General features: G+C 42.8%; 1 protein-coding gene across 1 annotated transcript; it reads left to right on the plus strand.

The window, feature by feature from the left end:
• The first annotated feature begins 1,708 nt into the window (after positions 1-1,708).
• LOC136652868 (olfactory receptor 14A16-like) lies at positions 1,709-2,638 on the plus strand. The gene has a single exon (XM_066629796.1). It carries the CDS (start codon positions 1,709-1,711, stop codon positions 2,636-2,638), a length of 930 nt encoding a protein of 309 aa, XP_066485893.1.
• The last annotated feature ends 9,375 nt before the right edge of the window (positions 2,639-12,013 follow it).

A 12,013-nucleotide genomic window follows, 5' to 3' on the forward strand; every position in this document is an offset into this window, starting at 1 on the left:
CACAACACCATAGGAACTCCATGATGATCTCCACGGGGATACTGCATGAAGCACCCCAGAGAACAGGGACAGCTCAGCTCCCTCCTCTTAAATCTTTCTTCTCACAGTACATGCCACCCTCCAGCACATTGTCACATAACTTTGGAGACAAAGAGAGGTGAACGGAGATTTATTTCTTCCTCATAAGCAATGACCAGGGCTCTGATAATGACTAAAATGATCAAAAACATTTCTTTTTACTCCTTTTGATTTTTTTTTTTTTAAATATAGGTAGGGATTTTATGATTATATGACTTAGGGTACATTTTTAAATTGTCTGCTACTGGTTTTTTCTGCTTTTCATTGCTCTTGGCTTCTGATGGGATTCTTCTGTTGTTTACTAGATTTTAGGAGTTTTTAAATATTTATATATATTTTTAAATTTATAATGCTTATATTTTTATTGTATCTGGAAGCCACTTTGAATGCCTGGGAGGGAGATAAAGCAGGGTAAAAATATATATAATTTCCATTGTGACACAAGTACCTGATACAAAGGTTTGATTAGATATTCAAAATTTGTAGTGAAAAGAGGGAAATTAGTGTATGTGCCAAGAGAGAGGAATCAATAATTCCTCTTGAATTTTTTGAATCCACCTCTTGGTAATTACATTGGCATGAAATAAAGGATTTAGAAGTCCTCCTTTAGGGAAAGGTTCCTGTCAGTTCTTGTACCAAGTTATTGAATATTCCAAAAAGTGTCACTGACTGAGAGACCTTGAAATATCTTCCTGGGTGACCTTGGGCCAGTCACTCTCTCAGCCTCACCTACCTCACAGGATTGTTTTGATAACAAGAGGAGGGGAGTAACTAAGTACACAACCCTGAGCTCCTTGGAGGATGGGTGGTATAAAAATGTGAAAAATAAATATCTCCCCCTGTTAATAAATAGCTACACAAGATGGTCTTTATTTTTCCCAAAAGCAGCCCTAAAAATCAGGGCTGTGAAGACCTGTGGTCTGCCTGGCTGATAGGTATTGTCCTTGATTGTCGATAGTCACAGTGGTATGCTAAAATAAGTAGCTTATTTTTATTTTATTTTTTAAAAAGGTGCTGAGGTAAAATGTGTGAAATTAGACCAAAGAATGAGAAGGTATTATTTATTTAATTATTTATACAGGTATTTATATACTGCCTTTCTTTGGTCATCAGATTTCTCCTCAGACTGTAATCCAAGGCGGTTTACATAGGCAGGCTGTTCTAAACCCCCATAGGGATTTTTACAATTGAATAGTTCTAGTCTTTCATAGAACTCCTTGTTCCAGCTGGATTCCTTCCCGGTCTGGCCTCTCTCTGGCCCTTCGCCTCCCACGCTCCACTTGACGGCATATTATGTACAATATGTTCTAAATTATATGAAGGATCGTATATAAGTTCACCTTTGAAACTGCTACCTTATTGTGAGTACATGATGAACTCCAGTCTGAAATGTCCAATTTCATTCAGACTAGATGGGCCTATGGCCTGATCCAGTGGGGCTGTTCTTATGTTTTTATGTTCTTAATTCAGAAGTAGACTTGAGTTTGGACGACAAATTTTACCACAGGCATTTTGGTATTACTTGGATTAACTTTTCTCAAAACTGCATATATCGTATTGTATCACTACACCACTTCTCTGTTGCTTTGCCCCTTAACTGAATATTTTTCTGTTCACAGAATATTAAGCGATGAACCGATCTGCTGTGACAGAGTTTCTCCTATCAGGATTTTCTGATGACCGTGATGTACAAATTTTACATTTTGTTGTGTTCCTTTCAGCTTACTCCATAGGCGTACTGGCAAATGTTTGCATCATCATCACTGTGGCCCTCAACTCTCACCTTCACAGTCCTATGTATTTCTTTTTGGTCAATTTATCATTTTCAGATGTTTGCTACATCTCCACCACGGTCCCCAAATCCATGGCCACTTCCTTGACCAACAACAAACTGATTTCTTTTGCAGGCTGTGCAGCCCAGGTTTTCTTAGTAGTAACATTTGTAACTTGTGACTTTGCTCTTCTTACCGTGATGGCTTATGACCGCTATGTAGCCATCTGCCATCCCCTACAATACAGGCTGATAATGAATAGAGATTTGTGTATCCAGACAGCAGCTGCTTCCTGGATATTGAGCGGTCTCCATGGAATTTTACAAACCAGTCTCACGCTTAGCTTAAGCTTCTGCAAGAGCAATATTATTGAGCAGTTTTTTTGTGACATACCTCAGTTACTAAAACTCTCTTGCACTGATACAGCACCTCATCAAATGCTCATACTTGTCCTTGGCATTTTGGATTCATTCTGCTTTGTGTTCATCTTTGTTTCTTATGGCTTCATCATTTCTTCGGTGCTGAAGATCTCATCCACTCAAGACAGGCATAAAGCCTTCTCCACCTGCACTCCCCACTTGACAGTCTTTTCTTTATTTATCATCACAGCTGTGTTTTCCTACATGAGGCCTAAAGAACTTGCTTCTCCAACTATAGATTTGCTGTCTGCTGTTTTGTATACTGTTCTACCCCCAGTTCTGAATCCTATCATTTATAGCCTCAGGAACAAGGCTATCATGGAGGGTGTGTTGAAAATATCAAAGAAGTTCAAACATTTCATAGCATGACGCCTTATGATTTTGTAAGCTATATCTGAATTCTAGAAAGGACTATGCAAGGGAATTTTGACTTACAGCCAAATCCTGAGCTGCCCCTTCCCTGGGTAAAGCATGTAGTCCTGCAACGGGGCTACTCAAGTATTTGTCTTCCCAAAGGTTGGTCTAGAATGCAGAGCCTTAGTGCCAGACGGCCAGTCCGATATGGAGGCTCTGGATCCCATGGAGCAAAGCTGCATCCCCCATGTTCAACATGCATTCCCCATGTGACTCCCTTTATTTACTCAAGAGATCTAAAAAACTTTCCTCTCTCACAATGGATTTGTTGTCTTCTGATCTGTATAGTGTTCTACCCTCAGTTCTCAATCTCAACATTTGTAACCTCAAGTACAGGGATATCAAAGGAGGAGGAGTTAATAAAGAAAGATTAAATATATCAAGGTATGATGTCTTGCATTTTATGATATGAATGCACATTCTAGCAAGTCCAATATAAGAAAACCATTTGGGTGTCTAATGTTCAAACTCGAGAAGACTAACTGATCATTTGAAGAAAAGTGAGAAAAGGAGGGACCCTCTGCTTGAGGTCTATCGAGTTCAGGACAACTGTGCAGAGTTTGGGTGATTTAACCCTTTGCAGCCACCACTGGCCCAATCCAGATTCTCCCCTCTCTGCTGCTAGTTTCCCAAGAGAGAAGAGCTGCATCGCTACATTTAAATCAGGGATACCCAATAGATGTCCATGAAAGATGGCACTTGACACCTCTCTCTCCCTCTCCGCCCCCCCCCCCCGTGTGCGTGGGAAGAGCAGGATCAGTATCATGCCAGCCCCTTTGGGATAGAGAACCATCTTATTTCTTTTGCCATGTAAACCACTTTGGGAAGGTTTTGTTGAAAAATATTACACTATTACACTGTATTAAACACAAGATTTTATTTGGGGGGTGGTGTCTTTTTTTTCTTATTTTTTGGTTATCCATAGTAAGTTAAATATATTTTCTTTCTGCGAGGGACAGGGGGTAGGAAAATTTAGAGTACTGCTCTGCAGCCCAATTCTGAGCTGCCTGGGGCACGTGGCTGCAGTGGCGCCGAGAATGGCTCCTGTCCTATCCTGTATGCTTCAGCCTGCTGCGGGATGCGCCTCAGGAGAAGGGAAATTTTGTCCCCTTCTCCCGGGTAAGGGAAGCGGCCCCGCAATGGGGCTACTCACTTTACAAGACAGGTAAAGGCATTCGTTTAGGGCGCCGAACCCCATACTAATACCTTAGATCCGGAGGAGTGGAAATCCATGGAACGGAAATTGCACTTTGTTTAGGAATCGGAGTGCACTTTCGGTTTTCATATGAAAACCAGAAGTGAGCTCTGATCCCCAAATGGAGGAATTTCTAGCATTGGGGAGGGCCGCAGAGGGGGCTGTAGGCCTCTCAGCCCTTCCTGAGGCCAGCACGACTCCCCCCCAAGTAAGGCAAAAAGACGCTAGGTTCCTGTGGTGCCTCAATCATTGAGGCGCCATCAGCACTCCCCACACACCCCAGGCCCCATCCCCGTAAATACTCACCTGCGGTCCCAACACTGAAGTAGGACTTTGGGAACTACAGATTTAGGACATTTCTATACACCAATTTTCACAAAAATGTTCTGAAAGTTAGCAAAATGCAAAATAACGTTCCCTGCCCTAAAGGTAGCTCACAGCCTGCAAAAGAGACACCGGAAAGACCCCAGCAAGAGCCACCAAGATTGATGCTATGCTGGGATGAACAAGGACGTTTTGTCCTGTCCCCTTCAAAGAGCTGCCCCTTTAAGATATGCCTCTTTGGAGGGGGTGACTTTTTTCACTTTTGATTCTGCTTTCAGCTAAAGGTTGCCATTTGCTTCTAATTTATATGTTTCTTAATTCCCTGCATTATTTATGTATGGGCTCAAAGAACCCATGAAAGTATTTGGCTTCACAGCCACCATGCCCAAAGTTTCAGTCTCATAAACAGGGTGGGGAACTTGGAAGGCAGGGAACTATCAAGCTAGGCTACTTACCAGGCACAACAATCTCTGCAGGTTCACTTTCTAATGACCAGACAAAAGGATTTCCCTTGAGTTCCCTTGACAACTGTAGTTTCCTGAATCCCGTGATTTCATATGGTAGAAAGGAAAGTCAGCTATTTTGCTGTTTGGTCCTGCCTTTACTGATCCTTTCTTGACTTCAGATTTCCACAGAGAATAGGTAAGACCATTCTCTGGTCCTTGGCAAGTGATGATAATCTTTGACACTGAAATCAGCCCCTTGATGAATTATGTGTGAATTGTGGGTTTCAAGAAGTTGGGATCTTGGGAAAGGAAAAACGCAATGAATAAAGAATAGCCTGTCCTCCAACCCATGTTTCCTGGGTAGGGGCCTTGTGAAAATGTCATGGAAGGGCTGAGCCAAGTGCTCATATGTTAGGCTGTTGTCTCAAACAGGATGGCTAGATGGGGTGCTGTCACCACAGACATCAATTCCCCTAACCCTGCTGCAATCTGTTTGACCTTGGCAATGAAGAATATAGTCTCCACTGTCCTTAACATTTTTAGAGGTTTCTGTCATATACTCTCCTTCGATGAGAAAGAGAACTCTTCTATTCAGAATGGGCATATTCAGGGCTGGCCTGCCCATGATTCCACTGCTTTAGGTGACAAGCTCGAAGGAAGCAAAAGACTGGCAGGGTTCGCCCACCCCTGTATCATCTTTGTTGCTTTTTCAGCCTGGCTTCTTGCTGATTTTGTAAAATGGGAGAGGTTTTCATACTTCAAAGAGGCAACCCCAGTGGCATTACTAGGGCAATGTGGGGGGTGCGGGCTGCACCGGGTGACGAGCAAGGGGGGGATGACGCGCACTGGGAGGGTGATGCGCTAAAATCGCAGTGGTTAGGAGTAATACCATCATGTTATATACTGTTGGATGTGGAATTTCCAGCAGAATACAATACAAAAAACCAGAGGCAGGCTACAGAGAAAATTCACTTGGTGGAACAGGGCTGACTTTCCCTTATTTATGTATTTTACTTTAATGATTTATAATTATTTATTTTAATTTGCTTTATGATGGGTCCTGGACAGATTGTCATTCTACAAAGTGAGTCCCAGTGCTAAAAGTTTTAGAACTACTGCAATAAGGTGTTAGTAAGTTGACACCCTGGGAGGAGGTGGCACCACTAGTGACCAAAATCACTAAATTCACAGTTTGTAAAAATAATACCATCACATTATATATCAATCAATGTGTAATTTCATGCCAAATGCTATGAAACAAATTGCATTGTTTGGTTCCCATCACCACTACATTACTTTACACTTATATTGAAACACAACTGCTATTTTGCTGCCTATTCTCCCTGTTTGGAGAGATCCTTCTGGAGCACTTCACAATCCCTTCTGGTCTTCACCACTCAGAAAAGTTTAGTGTCATCCACAAACTTGTCCACCTCCCTGCTTATCCCTGTTTCCAGGTCATTTATGAAGATGTTGAAATGCACCAGTCCCAGGACAGATCCTTGAGGCACTCCACTTTCCACCTCTCTCCACCTTTTTTGTCAATTGCCCATTGACACCCACTCTCTGTTTCCTGGTCCTCAACAAATTCCCAATCCATGAGAGGACCTGTCCTCTTATTCCCTGACTGTGGAGTTTTCTCAACGGCTTTTAGTGAGGGACTGTATCAAACACCTTCTGGCATTTAGTGAGTAATAATAATAATAATAATAATAATAATAATAATAATAATAATAATAATAATAATAATAGTGAAGCTGAGGAGACTCAGTGGAGGCCAGGCAGCCTAAGTAAAAAAGTATTTGTTTGTTGTTTTTTTAAGCTGTTGGGGCTATGTAACATGCTACATGCTATGGGCTGGTAAGGGATAGCATTGGTCTGCCTGTCTGCTATGAAACCAAGAATTTATTTTTAACTTACAATTTTTTTAAGCTTATGAATTTTCAGGGGTTTTTTAAAACATTGATTGTGGGCTGTTAATTCTCTGTCTCTTAATAATAATAATAATAATAATAATAATAATAATAATAATAATAATAATAATAAAAACTAGGTATTCATATACCACCTTCCTGGTCATCGGATTACTCCTCTGACTTTATTCAAAACGGTTTACATAGGCAGGCGTTTCTAAATCCCTCAAGGGGATTTTTACAATCATAGAGGTTCTCTCTTTCAAGAACCAACAACATTTCAGATGGATCTTCCTGGTTTGGTCTCACTTCCAGCCTTCAGTTCTCCCACGCAGGCTGGCAAGCAGCTCCATCTCTCACATGGAGGGCAGCCAAGACACTTCTTGCTCACACCAAGAGCAGGTGGAATCACTCAGCTGGGCTTGTCAGCTGCTTCAAGTTCTCGCCATTCTCAGCCATTCAGGGAGCTGCTGGTGTCCTCGAACTGGTGACCTTCTGATGTTATCTTTGGGCTAACAGAGGCTCTACCCTCTAGACTAGGCCTCCTGCCCTTGTTATATCTTGATATAGATATAGATGATATAAATAGTAAGCATCACAAGAGGATCAATTCTCATTGATATTTGCAGTCAAACTTATAAAAAATCCAATCTAAATAATAACTTGGCCTTGCATTTGTTGTCCTGGGAGCTAAACATGATAACATTTAAATGCCTTTTTTCTGTATGTTGACCACCTCCCTATGTTGACCAATTTCTCCAGTCCCTTGGGTGGTCAACTTAAAGAGGTTCTACTGTATTTATTTTTCACATTTTTAAACCACCCTTCTTCCATAGAACTCAGTGTGATGTACATAGTTCCTCCCCTTTTGTCCTCACAACAACCCTGTGAAAGTAGATGATAGTGGTCCAAGGTCACCCAAAAAGCTTCAAGGCTGAGAGGGGTTTTCATGGCTTCTGGAGCTTCATGGCTCCAGAGGTACAGTACATATTTGCCAGAATGAACCTGAAGTGACTGGGGTTCATTTCCTACCAAAAAGGAATTCATTAGAGACATAGTATAGTTTCCACTAACTAAAGAATTTGGTGAACGTGGTCTAAGCTATCCTAAGGAAGATTGTAAACCATACAAGTAGCAGTAGTCAGCTTCACCATGAACTTGATTGTGTGTTATTTAACACACACTCAACTTCTGGTGCTTGAATCCAGCTGTGGCATTCTCTGACTTGAGTGGCAAAGTCAGATCAATTCTGTTAACCTCTGGAACACTTTCTCCAATGGACTCATGTTCCTCTGAGCTTGGTGTGAAGTTTTCCATTCAACTTGAAGCCAACCATGTTATTCGGAACTCACAGGTGTGGTTTGGTACTGTTGGAGCAGGCTCCAAAGACAAGTCATTATGTGCTACTTTCCAATGCGCAGAAAAATTTGAATTTCAGGATGAAGTGGGGGAGCTTCTGCTCTCAGTTTGTCACACAATTGGCCAAGGAGTTTTGTGCTTTTTGCCATCTTACAAGCTAAAAATGACCTAAAAAGTTTTAAATACATGTTTTTAAAGTTATGTAGAGATTGATTATTTGTAAAATGTGTACTCCTGGGGCTGGGGATAGGAATAAGCCCTCAGTTTGACTGTACTTGTCGTAAGAGGCGACTAAACAGCCACCGGGTAGATGGGACTCAGCCTGGGAAGGCAGCTCATCTGAGAGAAGGAAAACTCTGACCCCAAACCTTCACTGCCTTGTGGCTATATCCAGTTATGGAAAAGGCTTCAGAAGTCAACCTCAAGGCAAAATCCAGAGCCGGAGTCCCTGAGGCAGTTCATAGCTGAACACAGTCACGTTCTGGCAACTCCTGCGCCGCCGCTGGAACCAACCGTATTGGCCTTTGCCTTTCCATTGGACCATTTCAGTGACACGGAGAGGGGGGATTTGCTGCATGGGAAACAGTCTATCCTCCATATCTACTTTACCCAGGCTTCGCGCACTGGAGAGGGCACTCTGTTCCAGGACCACCATTCAGAGCGCGATACCATAGTCTTCCGATACTGAAGGATGCCAACAAGAACAGTTATTTAAGACCAGTTCATGGGCAGTTATGTCTGTCGCATTTTTCTTTCCCATCCATTCCATTCCATTTTGATTTATTGTCATTCCTTGCCCTTGCAGTCACATAGGGTGGTTGTGTTGTACAATGGTGTCCTCTACCAGGATAGTGTTTTTTTTAATTATTATTTGGGTGTGGGAGAGTCCTAAGCTTGTCTCTACAGCATCCCTAAGAATTTAGTAGTATAAGGTGGTGGATTCTTTTACTGTGTTGCTAAAAAGTTTTGTGCTCCAATCAATAAGCTTCTAGGAAGTGACTTTTATTCAGAGGGCCAAATGTGTAGTGCAAACAAAGTGGGGTTGTCCATGGAATTGTCCAAAGAGCAGGCAAGACTCAATCTAAGTCAGTCTAATGTGGGGTGGCAGTGGTAATGATTGCACTGTCAATAAAAAAATGTGGTTTCCTCTTGGCCTGTGAATTTGAGGCCTCTTACTGTTAGTTTAACTTCTGAATCCACATTACTGGCCTGGGTTGTCAGGCACCCAGCATCCATGTATACATGCAAGTCTCTCTATGCACTTTAAAGAAAAAGCTTGTCAGGCAACACCACTGTCACATCAAATATAAAGTTGTTGGCAACCTTCAGTCTCGAAAGACTATGGTATCGCGCTCTGAAAGGTGGTTCTGGAACAGCCTCTAGTGTGGCTGAAAAGGCCAATTCGGGAGTGACACTCCCTTCCACACTTGGAGCAAGTGCAGTCTGTCCCTGGTCTGTCTCCCTGGCCATGGGCCTTCCTTCTTTGCCTCTTTGCCTCAGACTGTTGGCCAAGTGTCTCTTCAAACTGGGAAAGGCCATGCTGCACTGCCTGCCTCCAAGCGGGCCGCTCAGAGGCCAGGGTTTCCCACTTGTTGAGGTCCACTCCTAAGGTCTTCAGATCCCTCTTGCAGATGTCCTTGTATCGCAGCTGTGTATTTCCAGGAAAATGTGGTGCATTCCTAGGCTAACCCTTGTGCCCAGTGTGTGGGATGTTTGCTACCACAATTCTAACAATTTTCTAGGAATCATTCCAGAGAGTCCTTTTATTTACCTTTTCACATTTTTATACTGCCCTTCCTCCAAGGAGCTCGGGGTAGTATATATTGTTGCCTATTTCCTTTTGCCCTCACAACAACCGTGTGAGGTTGTTTAGGCTGTGAGACAGTAAGGGCGCAATCCTAACCAAATTTCCAGGCTGGCATAGCTGTGCCAGTGGAGCATGTGCTGCATCCTGCAGTTGGGGTGCAGTCATGGAGGCTCCCTGAAGGTAAGGCAATGTTTGTTCCCTTACCTTGGAATTGCATTGCCCTTATGTCAGTGCTGGAAAGTTGGTTAGGATTACGGCCTAACTGTTCCAAGGTCACCCAGGAAGCAGGGATTTGAATCTGGATCTTCCAAGTCTAAGTCCATTACCAAAACCACTAAACCATCCTGGCTTTTGCCTCACTAAGGGCGCAATCCTAACTGCGCCTTGGGCCAGCCTAGGAGGGTCACAAATGTGCCATAAAGCATGTTAGGGCCTCCTCGAGGGGAAGCCAGGCTGGCGCTCCAAGAAGCACTGACCTGCGGAGGCTGACATAAGGCTCTGCGCCGGCTTCCCCTCGGCCACTTGTGTTGGTCTGCCTGTGCCAACACAAGTAGCAAAGGTAAGCATGGGGGGGCGGGGAGGAGGTGTTCCTGGGCGGGGGGAGGGCTGGCGATGAGCAGCCCCAGGGTAGGTGGGCACGGAGTGGGAGGCGGAGCTGGGGTTGCGGCAGTCATGCAGGATCCCAACCCCTGTCTCTGGGGAGAACAGAGCGGCTTGAAGCCGCTCCGCTCTCCTCGGACTTGTGCCACCTCAAGAGGTGGCGCAAGTCTGAGGAGACCCATTGTGGCCAGCAGCCCTTACCCGGGGAAAGAGGAAAAGTTTCCCCTTGCCTCTGGCTGAGCCGCTTCTAGCTACAATCCTGCGCTGGATAAAGTACAAGCCTCCTGGCTTGCCTGTTCCAGCACAAGATTGGATTGCGCCCTAAATTGTTCATAGTTAAATATATAGGAACTTCTCAGATTGTACCATATATTCCTGTAACTACACAGTAGCTAAATCCTCGTTACAAAGAAAGAAAGAAAATTAAAGGAGTGGATCGGATACTTACTTTGAACAACAATTCAAATGATAGTCTCTCATATTGTATATGCTACGTTCTCTAATAAGTCTCCAAAAAAATCTGTTATGCATCAGGAGCTAAGGGTGAACTGTCTACATTAGAGGGAATGTTACACAAGGGAAATTAAAAGAAAATGTACAATTGCAAATTTTCACTATACGTGCAACTCTGTTGCTTGTTTATTTCTTGCACAACACCATAGGAACTCCATGATGATCTCCACGGGGATACTGCATGAAGCACCCCAGAGAACAGGGACAGCTCAGCTCCCTCCTCTTAAATCTTTCTTCTCACAGTACATGCCACCCTCCAGCACATTGTCACATAACTTTGGAGACAAAGAGAGGTGAACGGAGATTTATTTCTTCCTCATAAGCAATGACCAGGGCTCTGATAATGACTAAAATGATCAAAAACATTTCTTTTTACTCCTTTTGATTTTTTTTTTTTTTTAAATATAGGTAGGGATTTTATGATTATATGTCTTAGGGTACATTTTTTAATTGTCTGCTACTGGTTTTTTCTGCTTTTCATTGCTCTTGGCTTCTGATGGGATTCTTCTGTTGTTTACTAGATTTTAGGAGTTTTTAAATATTTATATATATTTTTAAATTTATAATGCTTATATTTTTATTGTATCTGGAAGCCACTTTGAATGCCTGGGAGGGAGATAAAGCAGGGTAAAAATATATAATTTCCATTGTGACACAAGTACCTGATACAAAGGTTTGATTAGATATTCAAAATTTGTAGTGAAAAGAGGGAAATTAGTGTATGTGCCAAGAGAGAGGAATCAATAATTCCTCTTGAATTTTTTGAATCCACCTCTTGGTAATTACATTGGCATGAAATAAAGGATTTAGAAGTCCTCCTTTAGGGAAAGGTTCCTGTCAGTTCTTGTACCAAGTTATTGAATATTCCAAAAAGTGTCACTGACTGAGAGACCTTGAAATATCTTCCTGGGTGACCTTGGGCCAGTCACTCTCTCAGCCTCACCTACCTCACAGGATTGTTTTGATAACAAGAGGAGGGGAGTAACTAAGTACACAACCCTGAGCTCCTTGGAGGATGGGTGGTATAAAAATGTGAAAAATAAATATCTCCCCCTGTTAATAAATAGCTACACAAGATGGTCTTTATTTTTCCCAAAAGCAGCCCTAAAAATCAGGGCTGTGAAGACCTGTGGTCTGCCTGGCTGATAGGTATTGTCCTTGATTGTCGATAGT

This window comes from Tiliqua scincoides, chromosome 5 (assembly GCF_035046505.1).
Source record: "Tiliqua scincoides isolate rTilSci1 chromosome 5, rTilSci1.hap2, whole genome shotgun sequence".
Lineage (NCBI taxonomy): Eukaryota > Metazoa > Chordata > Lepidosauria > Squamata > Scincidae > Tiliqua > Tiliqua scincoides.

Coding starts and splice junctions, on each gene's coding strand:
- LOC136652868 (XM_066629796.1), top strand. CDS start 1,709: ATGAACCGATCTGCTGTGACAGAGTTTCTCCTATCAGGATTTTCTGAT.